At 42.0% G+C, this 24917-nt stretch overlaps 1 protein-coding gene across 2 annotated transcripts in view; it reads left to right on the top strand.

Moving 5' to 3' along the window:
- Positions 1–24917, top strand: part of SH3RF3 (SH3 domain containing ring finger 3) — a 778505-nt gene that overhangs the window by 672652 nt on the left and 80936 nt on the right. For both annotated transcript variants that reach the window (XM_069757545.1, XM_069757544.1), the window contains one exon: positions 15836–16006. In XM_069757545.1, coding sequence (XP_069613646.1) covers positions 15836–16006 — 171 coding nt within the window. The remainder of the gene's footprint in view (positions 1–15835; positions 16007–24917) is intronic.

The following is a 24917-nucleotide window of genomic DNA, read 5'->3' as shown; positions in this document are numbered from 1 at the left end:
TGTCTTTTCATCTTAACTCACAGTCATTATATGTGGGGGGCTGCCTTTTCCTTTGGGGTGTTTCTCTGAGGCAAGGTAGGCTTATTTTCTATCTTCAGGCTAGCTAGTTTCTCAGGCTGTGCCGAGTTGCATAGGCAGAGTTAGGCGCAATCCACGGCTGCCTCTAGTGTTGTTTGGAGAGGATTAGGGATTGCGGTCTGCAGGGTTCCCACGTCTCAGAGCTCGTTCTATGATTTTGGGTTATTGTCAGATCACTGTATGTGCTCTGACCTCCATGTCCATTGTGATTCTGAATTGCCTTTCATAACACGGTGCCTTACATGATGGTAGCAGATGAGGCGTTTCAATTATCAAGGAACCTCATGAGGCCCTATCCATGGAGAGGCCTGGACTATTGGCGGCAAATTTTTAATTTGCATCTTTCCCGCGCCTGCTGTCAAGTAGAGTGTTCCTTCGGCATTCTCAGTGCAAAATGGCGGTACTGCAGTCCGCAATTCAACTGAGTGAAGGCAATGTCAATGGCATGATAAAAGCATGTGTTGTTCTTCACAACTCTACAAGATACCATGATTGTCCATTGATGGTGAAGTTGAATCTGCAAATACTGTCTTGTCTACTACACGTGTTCTTCCTTCACGTCGTCAGCCCTCTGGCCTAAAAGTTCGTGATGTCTTAACAAATTTTTTTGTTTCACCAGAGGGATCAACTGTCTGGTAAGACAATGCTGTTTCGATCTAATTTTTTTTCTCTTCTAACTTAATAAATAGACTAGTGTTCCTGTTTGAATTGTGTTGTATGTTTTTAAACAAAAAAAAATATTTTGTTAAGTATTCACATAATGTATGTAGTCCTAACAATACATGACACTCATTGATTTAAAAAACGTTTTTACTGCTCAAAACATATATATAGTTGCCAAAAACATATTGACATCATATGTCATTTTAGGCATATTAACCAGAGCAAACAATAAAGCATAACATGCCAAGGACACAAATAACCTTACACCCAAAACACCGTCAATGGCAGCCAAATAACTATTACAAACAAATTACAGGTTCTGTTAGGTTGGGGGTGGTGATGGCGGGTGGCCAGCATGTGCGGAACTTGGCCTAGGTGGTTGACCAACCTGACTGTCAACCTGTGGTATGCCAGATATATATGGAGGATTTTGTTGCAAGGATCTATCCTGTGTCTGAGGGAAAATTTGTTACTAAGGGTAGAAGTGCATTAACTCCTGTGAACTGGATTGTCCCATTTGGTCATACCCCCCAGTATGGCCATGTCGAGCAGACATATGTTGGGACCAGCCTCCAAACGTGTGTCTGCTCAAGTGGCCAGATTGGGCAGGTGCTGGATACTCATACATTGGCCTAGGTTGTGTTTGTTGGTGGGTTTGGGCAGGCTGTGGCTGTGGCTGTGGTGCAATACGTGGCGGAGGTGCTGTTGCGACTGGTTCTGTTTGTTCCTGTGGAAGGTCTTGCACTGCAAGAAGGTTGTTAGATGACATTTGCCAACTTTCAAGATAGTTAAACACAGGAGTAGAGTTGTTTGGGGGTGTTGCCGCATCTATCACTATTTGTAGACAACCTGTGGTCTGCAGCCTGAGCGAGCGTGGAATGGGACGCAAGTAGCGAGCAAGACTGCGGAAGTACGCTTCCTCCCCATCGTCATGGGCAGCTCTGGACAAATAGTCCAACACCCCTGTTTCCACTTGCCTCCTGGTGGCAGTGGTAGAAAGCACCCTTCTGCACTGCCCACGGTGTAGTCTTGTAGAAGGCTGTGGTGATGTATCCAGAGTCAAGGTTGGACTGCTGCTGTGGGCCCCTTCCTCAACCTCTGGATTGGCCTCCTGTGTGGCAGAAGACGCTGCTGCTGGTGGTTGGTTGCTGGCTGTTGGTTGGGCAGATGGGCCAGCCACTTTGGCACCTTCACCAACGGGGTCAATCACCACCTCAGAGTCAGATGCAGTCTCCCTTTCTGTAAGGTTTGACTCTGTTCTGGTAATCCAAAAATTAAAAAAAATTTGTTTAAAAAACATATTGACGTTATAAATTTTTAGACATGCATGCACTTACGGTCTGAGCTCCATCACCGGTGCAAGAAAATTAAGACACTCAAAATAGACATATTTTCTTTTTTGGGGGCTGCATCACCACTACGCCCAAAAAGTTGAAATTGGTATTAGTCCCTGCAAGCGTCTATTGACATCATTCACTGCAAAGAAACACAAGATTATGGATGATTCAATTTCCTGTGAAATTGTATCGTATTTCTCGCAATTCACACTCATGGTCCGTGTGGAATCCGATTTTTTTCTCGCACCCATAGACTTGCATTGGCGATTCTTGGCCGAGATTCGCTGACAATCGCAGCATGCTGCGATTTCACTCGGATCCTGAATACGGCCGAGAAAAAAACGGATAATAGGAGCTGCCCCATAGGTTAACATTGGGCCGAGTGCTATGCGATTTACGCTCTATTATGCTCTAGTGTGAGTCCGGCCTTAAAGTCAATGTACTCTGCAAGATTATAGTAAATGAGCTTCCCGAAAATCATGCAGTCTAAACATGCTGCCGATCACCATATGAATGAGCAAAATGCTTGCTCATAGGGTAAAATGATCTTTTGCTCTGCCCAAAAGATACAGTAAACAGGACTCACAGCACTGCCGAGAAAAATGTCAGTCTCAGTGTGCACTAAATGATCTGTTACAAATTAGCATTCAGTGCACATTTAAATGACCACTAACCAGCAAGCATGTTGCCAGGTGGCGTTCATATAACTCTGTGCATCACTGAGTTCTAATGGACTCTTAGATTACATAGTGCCTATTTGCACAGAAAAAACATCACTATACATCAGAACACAGTCACATTGAATATCGACTTATTAAAGTCAATGATCCAGTTCACATGTGCCAATATTTTAATCAACCTATAGCAAAATCACAGCATCTTTCTTTGGCTGTGTTCTCAGGAAAGTCTACCCCTAAGCCTACTCAATAGATCAGCACAGGGATACAAAAGTGCATAGCACAACAGCAAGAAGAAAAAAAAAGCATTTTTTATCAGCAATAGTATGTGGTCAGAAGGGATAGAGCAATGTATATATTTCACCTAAAATGTATTTTTCCTTCCCAAGAAAGTGTCAACTTATTTTGTAACATCATTGAATCACATTGGAATTTATTTGACTCCTTTTCAAAAAAAGAAATCTTTAACTTCAAAGTAAAAAATACTTATGTATAAAGCAATCTACAAACATTTGATACATGGATTAGTCACTAGGAACAGCAGTCCTGTAAATGTAGAATGTACATTTAAAGCATCAAACACATGATCAGTAATATTGTCGAAGCGTTAAGCTAATTTTTCCGTATTCTGTTCAGTTTTAACAGCTAAACCTACTTTTGGGAAAGATAAGTCAATTTTCTTTTGCCATAGTACATTGACTGTTATCCTGGCATTGGCTTTCACTGTCTCTTGTTTCATAAAATATGTGCTGGCATGTTCTCATACAACAGGTCTTTTTCCTCCCAGACTCACATGGCTAGCTAAATCCAGGTCAAGGTGCATGTTCCCTTATCTCCCTTTGGTAGCTAATGATAAACATTATGTCCACAAATAACACTCACTCCCAAGGAGTAGTTGGTATAAAACTGTATGTCATTAATATGTCAACCAGATTCATAAGAAGTGTAGAACTACTAAAGATACACCAACGCACATCAGTCATGTGAAGCCACCCCTCCCCCCCCACCCCCCATCATTTCACATTGTGCCCCATCTCCTAAGTGAAGCAAAGATGCCCTTGGTCATGAGCCATTATGAACATGTTTCATTGTACATGATCCATTCTCACATTCCCTGTATATTTGCTTGTCCCTATGTAGGGAAACTCACTTTGGTGTACCTAATAGATATTTTTCTAAATTTGAGCTTTGTTGATACATTACTCTTTTGATTTTTGCTCCAGTCCCCCATTTTCCTTGTGAGATTAACTTGCCACGACAAATTCTTAACACAGTCTACCACTGGGAATGGTACTATCATGTTTCTGAAATTACCACTTAAAATTCAGTTCTGACATGTTCCAACAAACAAACACCAAACAACTCTTCCTTCATCAGAAGATGGCTAGATAGGACATTGAATTGGCTGATACAAGAGAAAGAGTACAAAGTCCAAAACCTGTAAAATTAAGGTACCGTCACACTAGACGATATCGCTAGCGATCCGTGACGTTGCAGCGTCCTCGCTAGCGATATCGTCCAGTGTGACAGGCAGCAGCGATCAGGCCCCTGCTGTGCTGTCGCTGGTCGGGGAAGAAAGTCCAGAACTTTATTTCGTCGCTGGACTCCCCGCAGACATCGCTGAATCGGCGTGTGTGACACCAATTCAGCGATGTCTTCACTGGTAACCAGGGTAAACATCGGGTAACTAAGCACAGGGCCGCGCTTAGTAACCCGATGTTTACCCTGGTTACCATCCTAAAAGTAAAAAAAACAAACAGTACATACTTACCTACAGCTGTCTGTCCTCCAGCGCTGTGCTCTGCACTCCTCCTGTACTGGCTGTGAGCGTCGGTCAGCCGGAAAGCAGAGCGGTGACGTCACCGCTCTGCTTTCCGGCCGCTGTGCTCACACAGACAGTACAGGAGGAGTGCAGAGCACAACGCTGGAGGACAGACAGCGGTAGGTAAGTATGTACTGTTTGTTTTTTTTACTTTTAGGATGGTAACCAGGGTAAACATCGGGTTACTAAGCGTGGCCCTGCGCTTAGTTACCCGATGTTTACCCTGGTTACCGGCATCGTTGGTCGCTGGAGAGCGGTCTGTCTGACAGCTCTCCAGCGACCAAACAGCGACGCTGCAGCGATCCGGATCGTTGTCGGTATCGCTGCAGCGTCGCTAAGTGTGACGGTACCTTTAGTCTTCCCAATTGTAGCCTGAAGGTGTTTGATGAATCTATTATACCACGCATCCTGGAGATACTTGTGTACAGTCTCACTTGTGATCATGACTAATACAAAAACACTTATGGTACCTGAATAATATGCATAATGTGGTCTGACTTGTATTGCTTGTTATTGAAAGGTTGCTTTAAGTTTTGGCTCAGGCCATCCTGAAAAGCCATCCACACAAACATGGCTTCACCGTGACGTCACCGCTCTGCTTTACGGCCGGCGCTTACACAGTGCAGGGAAGCTGAAGGCGGGGGACGCGACAGACACCAAAATTTAAGTATGTAGTGTTTTTTTTTTTACATTTACAATGGTAACCAGGGTAAACATCGGGTTACTAAGCGCGGCCCTGCGCTTAGTAACCCGATGTTTACCCTGGTTACCAGGGGACTTCGGCATCGTTGGTCGCTGGAGAGCTGTCTGGGTGACAGCTCTCCAGCGACCACACAACGACAAAACAACGACACTGCAGCGATCGGCATCGTTGTCTATATCGCTGCAGCGTCGCTTAATGTGATGGTACCTTTAATTCTGTCTACACCTCAGATGCTCTCCTCTATCACTGGTAAACAGCTACTTCAACATGAAAAACAAACACATGTACTACCATCTACATCAACACATAGTAATGCAAACATAGACTACTATGGTCCTTTTTATTCAAAGGTAACACTAACGACTTCATTTGTATTCAGAAACTACAGTAGGCATCTAGTTAAAAATACAATAATTACACAATTTAAAATAAAAACATTGTAAATATATATCCTATGACCATCACAGAAGATCACTCCTATTTTTCTACTCCCCTTTTTGTGTGCTTGCAGGTTGGACAGTGTTCAACCTTTTGATCATAAGCTTTTCCTTGTTTTCAGATCCAGTTATTCTGGCTAGTGATAGATGTTAGTGTGCCCTTCCCATTCTAGTCCAATGGCTTGGAATAGCAGTCCTGGACATCTGAGAAAACTGTTCGGGGGATTGGGGACAGGTCTCATGGTGAAGGTGGTGCACTAAAGTGGGTTTGACTGATATATCACACCCGTTCCTTTTTTTTTAATTTACCTCGTACTCTGACTCCACCTCTTCTTCAGAGTAAGGGAGCATAAAGAGACATCCCTGCCTTTTTACTGACTTTTTGAATATCCTTCAATGCCCTACTGCTAATTCTACCACTCATTGCATCTATGGCTGTAGCTGAAGCAACCTTGCTACTTGGGGTCCGCCATGGGTTCCGTGACACTAATTCCAAGTACATTGGATTAATCTCTAGCCTCAGAATCTGGAGTCTTTTTTGCTATGAAGTTAATTTCAAATATTTTGAAATAATCTCTAGGATCATGAAACTAATTTGCAATGCCTTGAATAAATTAAAAGCTTCAAAATCTGACTCCAAATCTCATATTTAAGGTAAGTTCTATAAAATCCTTCACAGACAAAGCTGGACAAGACAAAACATGAAAATGCACAGAACTATAAGGTCCACAGCAGGTGGACAGCAAAAACAAAGCCAGAACTTATCTTTGTTGAAATGAACAGCAGAACAGGAGAGACCAGGTATGGATGTGAATCCTCCAAAAACAATGGACAACTGGCACTGACTAAAGGATCAAGCAAGGCTATATAGCCCAGCCCAAATTGCAAAAAATAGATACACCTGATAAATGCTGCGATCCAACTACCGCAGCACTACCACTCATAACCACCGGAGGGAGCCCAAGAGCAGAATTCACAACATGCACTGTTGAAAGTCAGTGTGTCTTATATCTCTCTATATCGGCTTCTTCACTTTGTCGCTAGGCAGTTCAGTGCTCGTACTGCAAATGGGAGATGCAAACGCTGTCAGGTTTAAAGGGAACCTGTCAGCAGGATTGTGGACAGTAACCTACAGACAGTGTCAGGTTGGCATCGTTATACTGATTAAAATGATACCTTTGTTGATTAAATCTGTCTTGTGGTTGTTGTTTAATCTTTATTTGCAGTTTTCAGTTAATGATATGCTCGTACTCCGGGGCGGCCTGTGGGGGGGGGGTCTTTATGTGGTGCTCTGATTAGGTATTCATCAGTATGGCTTCTGACAGGTCACTGCTCCCTCAGTGATCTGCCCCCTATTTTACATGCAGCATGGCTACATCTATAATGTGTATTTCATGCTTTTCTTTGATGGTATTCATAGATTCTACTGCGCAGACGCCGCCAACGCCATCTTAAAGGAGAAAAAAAAATTTCTCTAGCAAGATGGCACTGCTGGCGCCTGGGCAGTAGTAGCTATCGATCGCTGATAGCTGCTACTGCGCAGGCACTGCCGGTGCCATTTTCAAACTTTTTTTGTTTATGAATCTATGGATACCATCAAAGAAAAGCAAGAAATGCACATTATAAATGTGATCATGCTGCAGCGCAAGTGCCGCCAGTGCCTGCCTTCAGAAGGGGATTGATTTTTTTTCACTATATACAGCTCTGGCAAAAAATTAAGAGACCACCACATCAAAACTTTGTCATGGGCAGCCCAATCTCTAGACCTGAACCCCATTGAAAACCTCTGGAATGTAATCAAGAGGATGATGGATTGTCTCAAGCCATCAAACAAAGAAGAACTGCTTAAATTTTTGGGCCAGAAGCAGTGTGAAAGACTGGTGGAAAGCATGCCAAGACGCATGAAAGCTGTGATTAAAAATCATGGTTATTCCATCCACAAAATATTGATTTCTGAACTGTTCCTGAGTTAAAACATTAGAACTGTTGCTTCTAAATGATTATGAACTTTTTTTTTGCATTATTAGAGGTCTGAAAGCCCTGTTTTGTTGTTTTTTTTAAATTTTGACCATTTCTCCTTTTCAGAAAAAAACCCAAAATGTATTGCTTGGAAATTCGGAGCCATGTTGTCAGAAGCTTGTAGAATAATAGAACAATTTACATTTAACTCAAAACTATACCTATATAAGAGAAAAATCAAACAAACTGAACTTTTTGCAGTGGTCTCTTCATTTTTGCCAGAGCTGTATATCTATATTATTCATTATGTAAAATAGGGTGCAGGTCACTGAGGGATCAGTGACCTGTCAGAAGCCATACTGGTGAATACCTAATCAGAGCACCACATTTCCTTCTCCAAGATAGCGCTGGCGGCACCTGCGCAGTGGCAGCTATCAGCAATCACCGATAGCCGCTACTGTGCAGGCACTCCTGGTGCCATCTTGGTGGAGGAAATTTTATTTTTTCTCTAGTAATATGGCACAGTCGGTGCCTGCGCAGTAGCAGCGATCGGATTGACGAACGCTGCTACTGCACAGGAGAGGCCGGCTCCATTTTCAAACTGATTTTTTTTTTTAATGAATCTATGGATAGCATCAAAGAAGACCATGAAATACACATTATAGATGCAATCATGCTGCATGTAAAATATCGGGCAGGTCACTGAGGGATCAGTGACCTGTCAGAAGCCATATTAATGAATACCTAATCAGCACACCACATGAAGAACCTCCCCACAGGCCCACCCTGGAGCACGAGCATATAATTAACTCAAAACTTAAAATAAAGACTAAACAACAACCACAAGGCGGATTTAATCAACAAAGCTATCATTTTAATCAGTATAATGACTCCAACCTGACACTGTCTGTAGGTTACTCAGCACAATCCTGCTGACAGGTTTCCTTTAAAATTAATGTGGCTAGGTCTTGTGGTTCCACCCATCCAGAGAATCCATGTTTAACTGGAGAGTGTTGATTAGCAGTTTTAATCAGCTCTCTGCTGTGAGCTTTGGCCAAGGTTACAACCTTAAGGTACCGTCACATTCAGCGACGCTGCAGCGATATAGACAACGAGCCGATCGCTGCAGCGTCGCTGTTTAGGTCGCTAGGAGACGTCAAACACGGCAACAGCTGAACGATGCAGGAGCGATCCAGTGACGTAACGGCGACTCACTTATCGTTCTCGCTTGGTTGTTAGCTCCATGAAAAAACATTGCAGGCATCATTGCTTTTGCTGTCAAACATGACGAATCATGCCGACCTGACGACCAAATAAAGTTCCGGACTTCTAGCTACGACCAGCGATGTCACAGCAGGATGCTGATCGCTGCTGCGTGTCAAACACAACGAGATCGCTATCCAGGACGCTGCAACATCACGGATCGCTGTCATTCTTGTTCTAAAGTTGCTCAGTGTGAAGGTACCTTTACAGCTTCCTTCAAGCTGATAATTATCAGTTGTTACTGGTTTGCTGAATATTTCGGTCTGCCTCTTACATCTCCTGGTTATTAACTTGTGACATTAGGTCATATCTCTGATTACTTGATTTTCGCACAATTTTGTCCCCGATCTTGACTTTCTGATTCTGACCTGGTGTCATGACTATTCCCTACCAGCTTCCTGGGTGCCCTGTTTAAATTCAGATACATGTCTAGGGGTAAAGTGTGAAGACCAGCGTAACCTTGGTTCCAGATTAGTGGAGTGGTTTGTCAAAGATGTATCTTTGGAAGCCCTAGTAAGAGCTGCCTGCCTCCCACACTCATTGCACATTACATTATAACCAGACTGAAATACAGTTTACATACTAGTTGGTCCAGGATCTTGCGAAGTGGGTTCAGAATTATCAAACCACCTAGGTCCAAGACACTGCATCATGTCCTCTGACCATTTACGAATCCAAGGTGAACTGATCTGACTGACTTTAAGGGTATCATAAAAATGTTTGTACCTTTAGGAAAGTTGTTGCTTGTATCTCAGACTCCACCCTCACTTGCGTAGTTCTAAGAGCTAATGTGTTGGACTCATCATTTCTCTGCTGCGCCATGATCCAATACAATATACTCCAGAACTCTCCACATCTGAATCTTTCTTTAAGACCTTTGGAATGTTATATGGCAAGTCTGACGATGTGGCGTTAGCTTAAAGCAAAATAGCATCCCTGCACCAAAGGAGATGTAATGCTGAGAAATACTCTACTGATTTCTGATGCTGGGTCACAGACCCTCAATGAAATGACCAGGGCCTCCTTCACCATCACTTGCTTATTGGACTTTCTGACTGAATCAAGGACATGTTAACTTAGCACAGTTTCCTTCCCCAGTTTCATGTGACTCAACAAGGTCCTTTACAGTCCGTCTTGATATGCAGCTGTGTGAACATAGACAGGAATTCACCGCTTATTCTGCACCTCCACCTGAGACACATGTACCTACAAAATTTTCTGAGAAGCCCATGCAGATTGGAATTGCTCTATCCCATCAATAACAAGGTCAAACCAATAAAGCTGGATCTTAATAGCTACTGTGTGGAGTCTGGACATCGAATATGTACCTGCCAAAGCCAACAGTCACGATAAAAATGTAAGCTCCTTTATGGGTCTGGGATACCCACATAGGTGTACAGATATTTATCTGTGGTTCTGCAGAGTATTGCTCTCTGTTTGTTATACTGTCTTTAAAAACCTGTGTGATTTTGTTGATGCCAAAGTAGAAAAAGATGCTGGATGTTGTATTTGAAACACACTGCAGTATGATAGTGTTGCAGTCTGTTCCATTCCGGACCCTGGTTTTCCATGTGGCTGAAAGCCACAGGTTTGTTAAAAGCCCTGCAGGAAAGGGTTATTTGGGTTTTAGTGAGTCTGAGGTGGATGTTCTGTGCCCGAATGAGAACTAGCATGTTTAACGGCTGCAAACAGGTGGATATGGTGCTCTTTCTGCGACCTGGAGAATATCAAGGCCTGTGTACGACTGTGTATGTAGAGACTGTGATACAGCGGTACAGGACACCCACGGGAACTAGTCAGAGGAGGACTGGCATGTGTAGTGTCTGTACAGTGGAAGGAAGCCGTATAATATGATTGCAAATGGTGAAGTGGACACTAATTATACACTGAAGTTATATGCACTGAAGTCATATGCATTTGTGTGAAGGAGTCCCTTTAATTCTGTGAGGAAACACATTAAAGACGTTTTAGGTTTGAATTTTGTGGGTCCTTGCCTCATAACTGCATACGGTGCTACTGCTGCACTGCGGAAGTTAACTTTATGGGGTATATTTGTCCGCTAAAGGTTTCCAAATGGATTCTGATGAGGTCTAATTAAGGTTTGAGTAAAAATCAAATCTCTGATGGCTTTACAGTGTATTTTAACTATATGTTAAAGTTCCTTCTGCTAACTAGGACCTACATTTATTGGTTTATATGAAATAACAGGTTATTAGTTGCCACCTAATCTAAGAGTAACATAATATAGATACAGAGACCCTGATTGCCTCGATATTCCACTTTCTAAGGTTTATCAGTAGGAGATCATCACTAGAAGACTATGTACCCTGCTGCCATGTAGTCCTCCAAATTCCTGAGCTCTCTATGGCCCCACAACTGATTGGCAGCTGTCAGAAAGTGGTGTAGATGGGACTATACAGTGTTCAGAATTCTGAGAACTGGTAGCTTTGCAGCAGATGAAAGCAGCCTAGTAAGTGCTGCCTTAGATGGGTTAGTGCAGCACCCCAGGTAACCGGTTGCTGCAGTGATGTTCCTTTTCCTTCGGGGAAGGTGATGTCATGCTGAGAGGCAAAAGAGTTCTCTTCACCAGATAAGGCACACACATGCAACATATTCTGAATCCAGGCCAGGAGGGGGAGCGCAATACCCAGATTCAGGGAAGCTTCCCTAAGCTTTATGTATCCTGACCTGGAGGAGGAGCTAGTTAGTTGGTCCTGGGAGACCAAGCAGAGCAGACGTCTAGGAGAGACGTAGTGGAGAGAGAGAGGTCTGGCAGCCACGAAGGAGCTGCAGCCTCTGGGAAGGAGTAACCTGTTGGGTTGCATGTGGAGCAGCCGGAAGGGAAGGAGCACAGGAGAGAGGCAGAGCTCAGAGGGGAACTGTGGCTGAAACTCAGTAGCCAGGTACCGGGAGCCCGAGGCTTTCGTGGACTCTATGACACGGAGCAGAACCAGAGGGCATAACACTACACGTCACCTGCCCGTATAACGCCTGAGACGCAGCAGCACTGGAGGGGCCCGGGGCATCTGAGAGTCCCTGTAAAAAGGCTCAAGCTGAGCGTCGTGCAGGTACCTGTCCCAGGACAGGGAAAACTGGAGGACCTTGGAAGCTTAAAGCAGCAGGGACCTCACTTAGAAAGGCGCAAGAAGGAAAGGCTCATGAACCTCTACTGGTAAAAGAGAACTCTAATTTGCCTCTAATTTGAGTCGGCCGGACTACCATCATCCATGCCTGGTACCCTTGACTGTGGCCTGTCACCCACAAGTAAACCAGGTAAAGACTTATCACTTGTCTCCTCCATTTATTCACCAGCTACACCATCTATGCCACACACCATAGGACCCCTGTGGGAAGCGTAACATCTGGGCTGCTGCAACATCCCCCAGAGGACCCTTCTAATGCAGCGTCGGTCCCCCTATTGACCGAACCCCACAGGTGGCGTCACAACAAACTTTGAATATTTAACCACCTTTAACGTTGATGCCCAGGGCCACGGACCGGGTCGCAGCCACCGTGACATCCCTCGTTTTACGACCGGACCCGGTACCGTGTACCCCACTGCCCTGGGGGCGCGTCAATAGCAGTGACCGCTTCACCCTGTTAGTGAAAATCATATTCATTATTCAGAGGCAGCCTAAAATACGAAGTGCAGAAAATTCTATATTCATATGTAGTGAGAAGGCCTTTAGAATATTTAGTACATTAAAAAGGTTATAATGCAAAGGATAAATCTTTGGTTGTGACAGGTAACAGTAATGTCAACAACTTAGTCCAGGAGGTCCTATCAATTTTTCCCTAAGATAAGTGATCCTAAGGATTAAGATGCCGTTTAAAAGGGGGGATGCTGTGAAGTCCAGGTCTGAAGACACTCCTATACCACTGTCTTTAAGCACTATCATGCTTGGGCTGCGGTTCACAACAGGGGGAGGACAATGTGGTTGTGTTTAATATTAGTGTGGATAGGACTTGTGGTGCTGCCCAGCCACGGAATTTATGTGTTACTGCAGAACGCTGATTATCAGTTGTAATCAGCTCTCTGTTGTGCGCCTTGTCTCAGTAGCATCCCTAGAAGCTTTCTACAAGCTGCCAGCTATCAGTTATTACTTACCCTTGTCTGCTGCTTAGTTTAGCTTGCATATTTCTAGGTTAATAGTACATTATTTTGGCTTGTATTCTGACTAACCGACTGTCTTACAATTCTGTCCCTGACCTTGACCCTCTGGTTTTAATCTGGTATCACTACTATTCTCTGCCAGCTTGTTTAACCGGCCAGCAGCCATTCCGTAGAAAGTCCAGATCCCTGTATATTGCTTAAGGGTAAAGGCATAGTTTCTCCTGCGACCTGCTCAGCAGAATGGATGGTGCAAAGCTTGTCTGTGGAAGCCCTGTTAGGAGTTGCCAGCCTTCCACACATGCTGTATCATTACAAGACCATAAAAGTAGCACTTAATAAAAAAGTGCATACCTCTAGAACTGTGCGATGCAGTTAAAAAAAATAGCAGCAGGAATAAAATATGAGCTAAAACTGGCAACTTTTGACATGGTTTTCTGTAATGCATTTGTGAGTGCTGAAACTGTCTCTTAATAGCTATATTGGTGAAATCTCTACATTAAGGTCTGAATGTAACCCTAACTTTAAAGAAGCACTGTGGCCAACTGCAGATTTTAATAACACAGAGTTAAACTGGGTGCAGCCATGGTATCTGAAGTGATTGTTATGTCCAGTCTGAAGCATATAAAAAATCTAAAACCTTTGTGGTTGGGTTGCACAGTTTACTATAAGGCAGATGAGAGAGTGAAGTCAAGTGGTGAAGGTTATGTTATCTTGTAGGATAAAAACTGAGTTATGTAGATAAAAAATATATATATAAACATCAAAAACAAGCAATGCTTAATTCATTGGAAGCTAAATGTAGCTTAAAGCCTATTCCCTCTACAAAGTTAGGTGTGGCAGCAAAGAACTGAAAAATTCTAAATAAAGCCTCCTGCATAAGTACTGAAAAAAAAATATTTTTTTCCATTAATATGATGCCAAAAATAAAATAAAATCTACAGAGAACATCTGAAAAATGCAAGGTTTGTGTCCAGTACTTTATCCAATTAAGAATTTATGTCTTGACTTGACAAAACTTAATCACTAACAGTCCTCATGCAACTCAGCAGAAAACTATTGTAAAGAATAATTGGCACACATTATAGAGAGGCAGCAATATAGCAAAAAAGAGCCACACAGTTATGCACAGTGGCCAGTGTACCATAATGAGTGCACAGTGCTGGACTTGAGCATAACTGTAAGGCAGGGATCACACATATGCGAGATAGGTCCGAGTCTCGCAGGTGAAAACCCAGCTCTGGTGCCGGCACTCCACTTCCAACTGCCGGCGCCAGAGGAGTGATTTCACCTGTGAGACTCGGCCGTATCTCGCGTATGTGTGATCCCTGCCTAATGCAGTCACTAGGGACTGTGGGCTCTTACCTGATCCCTCAAACTAGGGGGTGCCATAGTCTATCCCTGTTCCCTGGATTAGGCCGGGGTCACATACCTTGCTATGCTTCTGTTTTAGCCCTTATCTGTTCCCTCCCACACCCAGGGAGGTTTGAGGCCGAAGTGAATAGGATTAAACTAACCAGACAGACTGAAATAAAATAAAACTACAATCATTCAAAAAGCAACAGAGTGGAACACAGAGGAGGGATAGGTAGGAGAATGCAAATAGGTGAGGATAAGTATAAGCACTAAAAACCAACTCCAAGCAGCAATTTCCAGAACAACTCTCCAAACGCCAATTCCAAACATGGACTACATCTCCAACACCAAACAAGGCAGAATGAACTATCACTGGCAAGGTCAGATGCAAGGAGGAGAGTTCTTATACCTGCTGGGAGTAATGAATTTAAAACAGCTAATACCACCCAAAACAGAGAACTCCATGACTCCAAATAAGCAGTTTAACCTTTGCAGCGCCAGAGCAAAGAAAGCCAGAACTGCTAATAGAACGGTGAAGCAGGTGTATGTGTCACCAGATACTGCAATCATCTGACCCCACTCTGTCACGTATCCCTGTGACAATAACTCTGATTAACAGTACAAGACACTTTTAATTCACCTTTGAATGTTACCGTCTACGGATTTTCCAAAGTGATAAAATTAGCATTTGACTTTAGTTTTTTAACGCATCAAACTAAAGAGTGCAAAGTATGTAAATGGCTAGCCAGAGACAATAGAAACTTGAGAGATTGAGTGATAACTGTTGCCATTCTTAAATCAATGGGTCCATTAAATAGGACCTGTCACCAGGTCAAAAGTGGCTATTTTTTGCTCATATTTTTTTCTTGCTGCTACTCAGAGTATTCAAGAGTATATATGTACTGTATGTATATAGTATGTATATATATATTATATATTATTATTATATATAATTCCCTATATGCTTCCAGAGATATGTTTTTTTTTTTAATTTAGTGCTAAATGTTGTGGTCTTTACCAAGAAGGTGTAGCTCATAGGATTCTCTGGGGTCATGTCTTGAGGCTACTTTGCATTATTACCTAATGAGCCATGCGCCCATAGAACAGACCTTAGTAAAGACCATAAAAGTAGCACTAAATAAAAAGGGCCTTATTTGTTGTACCATATAGTGGTTCAAGAAAAAAAACAATACCTAAGGGATTATCTGGAACAAAATAAGAGCAAACACTGGCCACTTTGACCTGGTGACCAGTCATCTTTAATTGAAAAGTTTATTTCCTCTTTTGTCAGTGTCCTTTTATTTAAAACAGGCATAAATTGAAATATTGTAGATGAAATAGAATGGATGAAAATGTTTATGTATTGCCTAATGCATTCACTTTAGTGTGACCTGTGATTTTGCATTACAATGGTATTTTCTTTCTGCAGGTATTTAGCCCTGTATGCCTACAAGCCACAAAAGAATGATGAGCTGGAACTGCGGAAAGGGGAGATGTACAGAGTCACTGAAAAATGCCAAGATGGTTGGTTTAAAGGCACCTCGCTCCGTACTGGGTCATCAGGAGTTTTCCCTGGCAATTATGTTACTCCAGTTTCCAGGTGACTGACTTTACCGCAGTCCCATTGATAACTAAATTATCTGAGCGTGCTTGTACAAAATTCTATGTGTCTCCATGGTAACAGACTACAAACAAATCCTGTGTAGTCTGATCCTGCGGTCATACTACTTCCATCAGCCCATTAGTTGTTAGTTACCTTAAAGAGAATATAAAGCTCCCCGATCATGTGGTTGAAAGTTGAGAGTGAAAGTGATAATGTCTGTCCATACAGTCACCTCAAGGCCAAGGCCACCAATTTGAGTCACAGTAGAATCCAGTGATGAAATGGCTGGGTTTCGGGGAGAGGTAATTAACACTTCACTCTTTATTTTATTTTGATCGCTTCCCTGTGCACATTTTTCCAAAAGTGAAAGAAAACCCATTAATTTTTTTTTTTATCTCAACTGTATTGCAGTTACCTCTTCAGAATGTGTTTTCACATTAATGAAAACGTAGTTGACGGTGCTTTTAAAATTCTATAGAGTGACGAACTAGAGGCAGACAGAGACATTCTGCTGCAATTTCTCCTGAAACGACAATTATCACTTTCCATAGAGCATTATGAGCACCAACTGTCATTTAATATCTCAGTAGAATTTGAACATTAATATTCACTGAAGACAGAATTTAGCAGTGAACTGTGAATTTTGAGAATGACTGATCAGTTCCGGAAGAGAAAAGCAAATTTATCTGATAGACTGTATTACAAATTTTCATGTGTACTATTGATTTCTGAAAAAATGTAAATGACAGATACTATTTAACTGTTTTAAGGCATTCCTATCTTCACATTAATTTTATTTTAGTTGTAGAAAGCAATATAAGAAAAAACTTCACATAATTGTTTTCATCCTCTTTTGCTGTATTTAGAATAAAATATCTTGTTTTTCAATTAGTTTATGTTTTTAATTAGGAAAACCATAGGCATTTAGGTTGCATTCTTTTCACTATACAACACTAATTTTGTTTCCAGGAAGAAAAACACCCAAATACCCAATGCAGTACTATGAAAAGTATTTTCACTTCATAGGCTATGTAGACATGTAAATTATTTTCATTTCTGTATGATCTGCATAAAGTGGTTGAAGGTTCTGCTTCCATTATAACAGTGGTTGTTAATCTAATTTCCGCTTATTTATTTCCTGCTGCCTTTAGGACATGCTCGAAAATAGTGGACATGTTGCGGGGTTTTTTGTGTGCAAAATGTGTGCGTTTAACAGTGAAAATCTAAATGGATGTTATTTAATGAAAACTCATGCCCACTGTGTTTTTAAAGATGCTGTCAAATTATGCATTTTTTGTGCATTTTAGTGAATCCCTATGTTTCTGCACTAAGTAATGGATAAAAAAATGCTGCGTCGTATCTGCACCACAAAAGCATAAAACAGGCAGCACGGTGGCGCAGTGGTTAGCACAGCAGCCTTGCAGCGCTGGAGTCCTGGGTTCAAATCCCACCAAGGACAACATCTGCAAGGAGTTTGTATGTTCTCCCCGTGTTTGCATGGGTTTCCTCCGGGTTCTCTGGTTTCCTCCCACATTCCAAAGACATACTGATAGGGAATGTAGATTGTGAGCCCCATCGGGGACAGCGATAATAATGTGTGTAAAGCGCTGCGGAATATGTTAGCGCTATATAAAAATAAAGATTATTATTATTATAGTGCAAAGCAGGAAGAAAAACAAATGAGACACAATAAATAAAGCTTATTCTGATGTGCACAGCTGAAGAAAAAAAATGCAGCGTGTTTGTACCTGGGAATATGGCTTTCCATTGCCAACATATTCCTCAACATTAGACCATGTTCACACGTTCAGTATTTGATCAATATTTTACATTAGTAAGCCAAAATCAGATGTGGGTGAAAAGTGCTGAAGTGGCGCATGTGTATCTATTATACTTTTCATCGAAGGGCGCAGTGAGACTGCCATATAAGATGGACGACGATCGCATTGCAATGATTGGACTGACCAGCAGCTCTCCTGATCCATGTATGATAGCTGCATGTATTTCAATGGAGCTGTCATGCTCGGATCAGGAGAGCTACCAGCCAGTCCGTGCACGTCGATTCGATCGTCATCTGTCTTATATGGCCGTCTGACAGCACCCAAATTGTTCTACTCCTGATTTTGGGCTTTCAAATACAACTTGTGAACATAGCTTTTTAATAAATTTGTAATCACAGAAGTGCCTGTCCCCATTGGAACTCAGACCCTGTCTCAAAAACTGATAGACTAGCAATACATCTTAGATTTAGCAGAGCTGAAGAAGCTAACCCCGCCCACACCAGGCATTGTATAGCCAATGTCCATAGGCAGTGAGCTACCTATCATATGAGGGGGCGTGTCAGACTAGCATGCTCATTCTGCTGTGTCCCAACAATGATAAGCTGGCTGGTGCTAAAACAATCATTGTAAGCCAAGAAAACTACAGAGTAAATATGTGTTTTAACCCCTACATCATGCTGTTTTCATATTACATAGCAAGAACCAGCTGACAGATTCCCTTTAACAGAAGTTCACCAAAGGATAATAAACTAAGAAACGTCTTTCTAAACACAATGATGTAAGAGGCCCCTCGATGTTACACATGACGTACTTTTCCAGAAAAGAAACTTGAACATTGAAATAGCTAAATCTAAAATCTGCATACACTTTCTAAGAGAGCCTTTTCATTTTGGTGTTTGCAAAAAGCAGGCGTACTCATAGGAAACCCATGAAAGCACAGGGAGAATATGAAAAAAGGATCCTAAGACTGCAACGCAAAAGTCCTAACCCCTACAGTATGACTAAGTTTTAAGACAGTACACTGGACAAGCACTCCAATGGCTACTAATAGATTTAATATTTTAAGATAAGAAATACATTAAAATTGTTGTCCTGCAGCTCTGCTCTTAGACATGAGGCTAGCTGCTATCCCACCCCGTAGCTGTTTTGTTAAGATGTGGACTTTATTTTCTAACCCTATACAACCCATCCGATAAATTTATCTCTCTCTTTGCAGCTTAACAGACCAAATATAAAAGTCCCGCTCTATCGTATGTTCTCATTTTATATACACAAGTGTTTATACAAAACAATGACCAACTTTTATCCTTTATCTAAAATGTCAATGGAAACATGGCAACTATTATTATTTGCTAACTCTGACATATGCAGCTCTTTGCTCCTTTTGTTATGTCATAGAGAACACATGATCTGTCAGCTGGATGAGCTCTCCTTGTGTATGGGAGAGATGGCTGAAATGGCTGCCTACCGAACCATTGTTTGGCTGTTGGCCATCTAATGGCTATGGCGGGCTTTATTTTGTTTATGTGTATACTAGATTGTGGCCCGATTCTAACGCATCGGGTATTCTAGAATATGCATGTCCCCGTAGTATATGGACAATGATGATTCCAGAATTCGCGGCAGATTGTGCCCGTCGCTGATTGGTCGAGGCAACCTTTATGACATCATCGTCACCATGGCAACCATTATGACATCTACGTCGATACTGTGCTTGTCGTTGAATCAGAAACGTGGGATTTCTACGTCCTTTATGACATCATCGTCGCTGTGCCCGTTGCTGATTGGTCGAGGCCTGGCGGCCTCGACCAATCAGAGACGCAGGATTTCTACGTCGATACTGTGCCCGTCGCTGATTGGTCGAGGCCTGGTGGCCTCGACCAATCAGAGACGCGGGGTTTCCAGGACAGACAGACAGACAGACAGACGGAAAAACCCTTAGACAATTATATATATAGACTACTATAGGGCTGGATTTGTACATCCATGTTTGGCGGTCTAAGTACTGACGACGACATATGGACTGACCATGAATCTCCTGACCTGAACTTGCCAGCTTCATATATGCCTATGGGGATTTTGGATTTGGCTCGAGAGACGGAGCAAGGGGGACCAAGAAACATGGATGTAAGAATCTGGCCTTACTGCCTCATGAATGGTGATACTTGTACACATCTGAGTTTCTTGACACCTGCTATAGCCTAGCCCACGGTCATACCTCCTATACAGGGCTAATCATAAATCTCCCTCTACAGTGTCGGCCAGTGACCTCAAAAAGTGCAAGCCAGAGTGCTTGCTGTGAAATGGCCGCACCTCGGCTGTGCTTTCTATTTTGGCACAATTGGCAAGTTCTAACAACAGAACATGTTTATATAAACAAAAAATGTAAAAAGTCAATTAGTATTGTGCATATGTATTACATAATAATGATTAATAACTGTTTATATGATACTACCATCACACCGATATGTTTTCCACACCATATAGTGTTACATTTATTTGTTATTCCATGCTATAGAGCAATGCTTAGGGCATCTACTCCATATGTCTGTAATGGCATTGTGTTGTCATGGCAACATATTGTCCCGGGGATTTATGTGCATCTCTTAACAGTTAGCAATAGTAAAAACATGGCAAACAAAATGAGTTCCCAGGGACCAGTCTTGAACCAACACTTTTTATGTAAAACTGCTGCAGCAGCACAGCTTCACTGGTACACGATCATATGTACTGTAATATTTATCTGTGCTTTCTGGTAAGGATAGCATAGACCTTACGGGAAATAATTTGCAGGTCTGAATAGCTTTTTGCACAATCAATACTTCAAGTCAATTGCCTGCTAACTTTCTTACTCATTTAACCATTCGCTGTCAAAGACAATTTTGACTATAGGACTGGGGGATTATTTTTTGAACCCCACCTTTAATGAGATATAGCTGTTTTATTTTTGTTTTATCATTTCTAGCCATACAGGTGCTTGTTTTTTTTTACAGGACAAGTTGTATTTTTTTTAACTTTTAGCTTTTTTTTTTAAATTTCCCACCAACATAAAATAGTAATTCTACAATATTTAGATTGTTGGGTTTCTTGATATGGCTTTATTTGTGGGTCAAATTTACATTGTATACTGCACTATAAAAGCATATTTTACATATATTTTTTCTTGTTATGACATTTTTAGAGCCATATCTTGTTTTCATTGTTATTATTTAGGGCCCGGGGTGTGTTATTATGGATTTTGTTAGGGTTGGTGAACAGAAAACTGCAATTCTGGTATTTATGGCTATTTTCTAGAAGAGTACTGTGCATACAGCCATTGCAGTTACACATTTTGTCATACACATGTTTATTTCATTTGTGTGAGTTGAAGCAATACAAAAAAACAAACAAAGAAAAGACAAATTGGACATACTTTAGCACAAAACCCCAAAAACGGGCCGGACAAAATTGTTGGCACCCTCAACTTAACGAATTAGTGACAGAGCCAATTTGGTACTTAATGACCAAGCCAATTCTGACCACTGTCACTTTATTAGGTTATAGCTCTGGAATGCTTCAACGTATCCCACTATTTCTGAGAATTTTTTTGTGACATTTTGTACTTCATGTAAGTGGTAAAATTTCTTTGATATACACTAACCATTCCAAAGTTTAGGGTCACTTCAAATGTCCTTATTTTTGAAAGAAAAGCACAGTTTTTTTTCCAATGAAGCTAACATTAAATGATTCATAAATGCACTCTATACATTGTTAATGTGGTAAATGACTATTCTAGCTGCAAACATCTGGTTTGTAATGCAATATTTTCATAGGTGTATAGAGGCCCATTTCCAACAACCATCACTCCAGTGTTCTTATGGTACTTTGTGTTTGCTATATCCAACAGCAGGTTAGAAATTACACATTAAAACTTAACTTTTACTTATATTTGTTAAAATCACGAACGTGACCGTGAGCGAACAAGGTGCCAGTGTTTTTAAAAACCAAAAAATCATAACAAAGACCACAACAGGTAAGAGTTCAAATGGAACAGTATTTGTGGAGCATATGTTTCAAAATCTATCATACATATGACACTATACCACAATGAGCAAGCTCAAAAAACCATATAGGGTGGGTTAATCTCCAACCTATTAAATTTATACCACCAATAGCACTAGAATACATATATGCCTCACCACATTAATAATGCACACCAGCATATGTTCGGTAAGTGTCTATGCGTGGATTCATCTAGCAACAGCGTTTATAATTTATACTCATCCTTCTGGGACCGATGCTGCCAGCGGTGCCTCCTTAGAGTTTCTGGGGCTTAGGGGCGGATCATGCCGCACTAGCCATAGTTCCCCGTTATATCCAGTGTCTCCCGACGCGTTTCTTCTTTTAATTCATCAGGGGGGTAGTGACAAAAGATGCTGTCAAATCCACGAGCATTGCTAAACCATGCGCCCCCTTACCTGACTTAAATAGACTACGTGTTCCTTCACGCGGCGCGTACCCGGCCGCCGGTGACTCATTTCCGGCTGCTCTCGCCCGCGCGCTGGCATAGTTAGTATTGACGCGCCCACCTTGTGCATCCTGAGGCCGCGCACTTCCGGCCACCGGAGAGCTCCTTCCGGCCCCTCATGCACGTGTTGCATACCGCGCACCTCATAGTGCCGTGTGATGCTGCAGAGCCTGTGCGGGGGCAGACAAATAGGGATGCACCCGTCATTTCCAGTAGGGAATCAAAGACGGCGCATTAGCCCGTAAGCGTCACATCCGGCTTACGATCAAATGACCGAGGCCGAGGTGTAAATAAAGCATGTAAACCCCCGATTGGTCGGGCCAGCCCACTATGCTAAACATCCACCGAGGTGCATAACAGTGCACAAACGTGGATGCTGTCCATTCAATAAAGGTAATGTGCCATTTTGTACAACCCACATCCTTCCATACCACACACGGAATATAGGTCATTTCAGTGTCTCCTTATCCATACGGTACACATACGCAGATATGGGTCTAGAAATAAGATTAAAAATTCCACTAAAAATAGATGAACCCCCACTAATGCGATAGAGTCATCAAAAATAAGTGGTAAACCCAGCCCAATAGAAAAAATTCCACAAAAGGAATACAGGTCATTTCAGTGTCTCTTTATCCATACGGTACAAATATGCAAATACGGGTCTAGAAATAAGATTCAAAATTCCACTAATGATAGATGAACCCCCACTAATGCGAGAATCATCAAAGAAAGGGGGGGAAACCCCAGAACAATAGAAAAAAATATAATAATTTTTGAAAAAAATAAAAGAATAAATTTTGGAAAAAAATCGAGATCAACACGGAAAAAACAAAAGACAACAACCAAAAATAGGCCGGGACACGATGGACTATTTTTGGTTGTTGTCTTTTGTTTTTTCCGTGTTGATCTCGATTTTTTTCAAAAATTTATTCTTTTATTTTTTTCAAAAATTATTATATTTTTTTCTATTGTTCTGGGGTTTCCCCCCCTTTCTTTGATGATTCTCGCATTAGTGGGGGTTCATCTATCATTAGTGGAATTTTGAATCTTATTTCTAGACCCGTATTTGCATATTTGTACCGTATGGATAAAGAGACACTGAAATGACCTGTATTCCTTTTGTGGAATTTTTTCTATTGGGCTGGGTTTACCACTTATTTTTGATGACTCTATCGCATTAGTGGGGGTTCATCTATTTTTAGTGGAATTTTTAATCTTATTTCTAGACCCATATCTGCGTATGTGTACCGTATGGATAAGGAGACACTGAAATGACCTATATTCCGTGTGTGGTATGGAAGGATGTGGGTTGTACAAAATGGCACATTACCTTTATTGAATGGACAGCATCCACGTGTGTGCACTGTTATGCACCTCGGTGGATGTTTAGCATAGTGGGCTGGCCCGACCAATCGGGGGTTTACATGCTTTATTTACACCTCGGCCTCGGTCATATGATCGTAAGCCGGATGTGACGCTTACGGGCTAATGCGCCGTCTTTGATTCCCTACTGGAAATGACGGGTGCATCCCTATTTGTCTGCCCCCGCACAGGCTCTGCAGCATCACACGGCACTATGAGGTGCGCGGTATGCAGCACGTGCATGAGGGGCCGGAAGGAGCTCTCCGGTGGCCGGAAGTGCGCGGCCTCAGGATGCACAAGGTGGGCGCGTCAATACTAACTATGCCAGCGCGCGGGCGAGAGCAGCCGGAAATGAGTCACCGGCGGCCGGGTACGCGCCGCGTGAAGGAACACGTAGTCTATTTAAGTCAGGTAAGGGGACGCATGGTTTAGCAATGCTCGTGGATTTGACAGCATCTTTTGTCACTACCCCCCTGATGAATTAAAAGAAGAAACGCGTCGGGAGACACTGGATATAACGGGGAACTATGGCTAGTGCGGCATGATCCGCCCCTAAGCCCCAGAAACTCTAAGGAGGCACCGCTGGCAGCATCGGTCCCAGAAGGATGAGTATAAATTATAAACGCTGTTGCTAGATGAATCCACGCATAGACACTTACCGAACATATGCTGGTGTGCATTATTAATGTGGTGAGGCATATATGTATTCTAGTGCTATTGGTGGTATAAATTTAATAGGTTGGAGATTAACCCACCCTATATGGTTTTTTGAGCTTGCTCATTGTGGTATAGTGTCATATGTATGATAGATTTTGAAACATATGCTCCACAAATACTGTTCCATTTGAACTCTTACCTGTTGTGGTCTTTGTTATGATTTTTTGGTTTTTAAAAACACTGGCACCTTGTTCGCTCACGGTCACGTTCGTGATTTTAACAAATATAAGTAAAAGTTAAGTTTTAACGTGTAATTTCTAACCTGCTGTTGGATATAGTAAATATTGGTTAGTGGTAATTTTTTGTCCTTGCTGAGATACTACTTTGTGTTTGCTGTCTAAGAAGTCTAATGGATGGTTAGAATACCCTTGAAAACCCTTGTGCAAGTATGTTAGCACAGCTGAAAACAGTTTGGCTGATTATAGAACCTATAAACCTGACCTTCCTTTGAGCTAGTTGAGAATCTGGAGCATTACATTTGTTGGTTCCATTAAACTCTCAAAATGGCCAAAAAAAAGAACTTTCATGTGAAACTCGG

This window comes from Ranitomeya imitator, chromosome 3, assembly GCF_032444005.1.
Source record: "Ranitomeya imitator isolate aRanImi1 chromosome 3, aRanImi1.pri, whole genome shotgun sequence".
Classification (NCBI taxonomy): Eukaryota; Metazoa; Chordata; class Amphibia; order Anura; family Dendrobatidae; genus Ranitomeya; species Ranitomeya imitator.
This window is presented reverse-complemented; position numbering and strand designations above follow the sequence as displayed.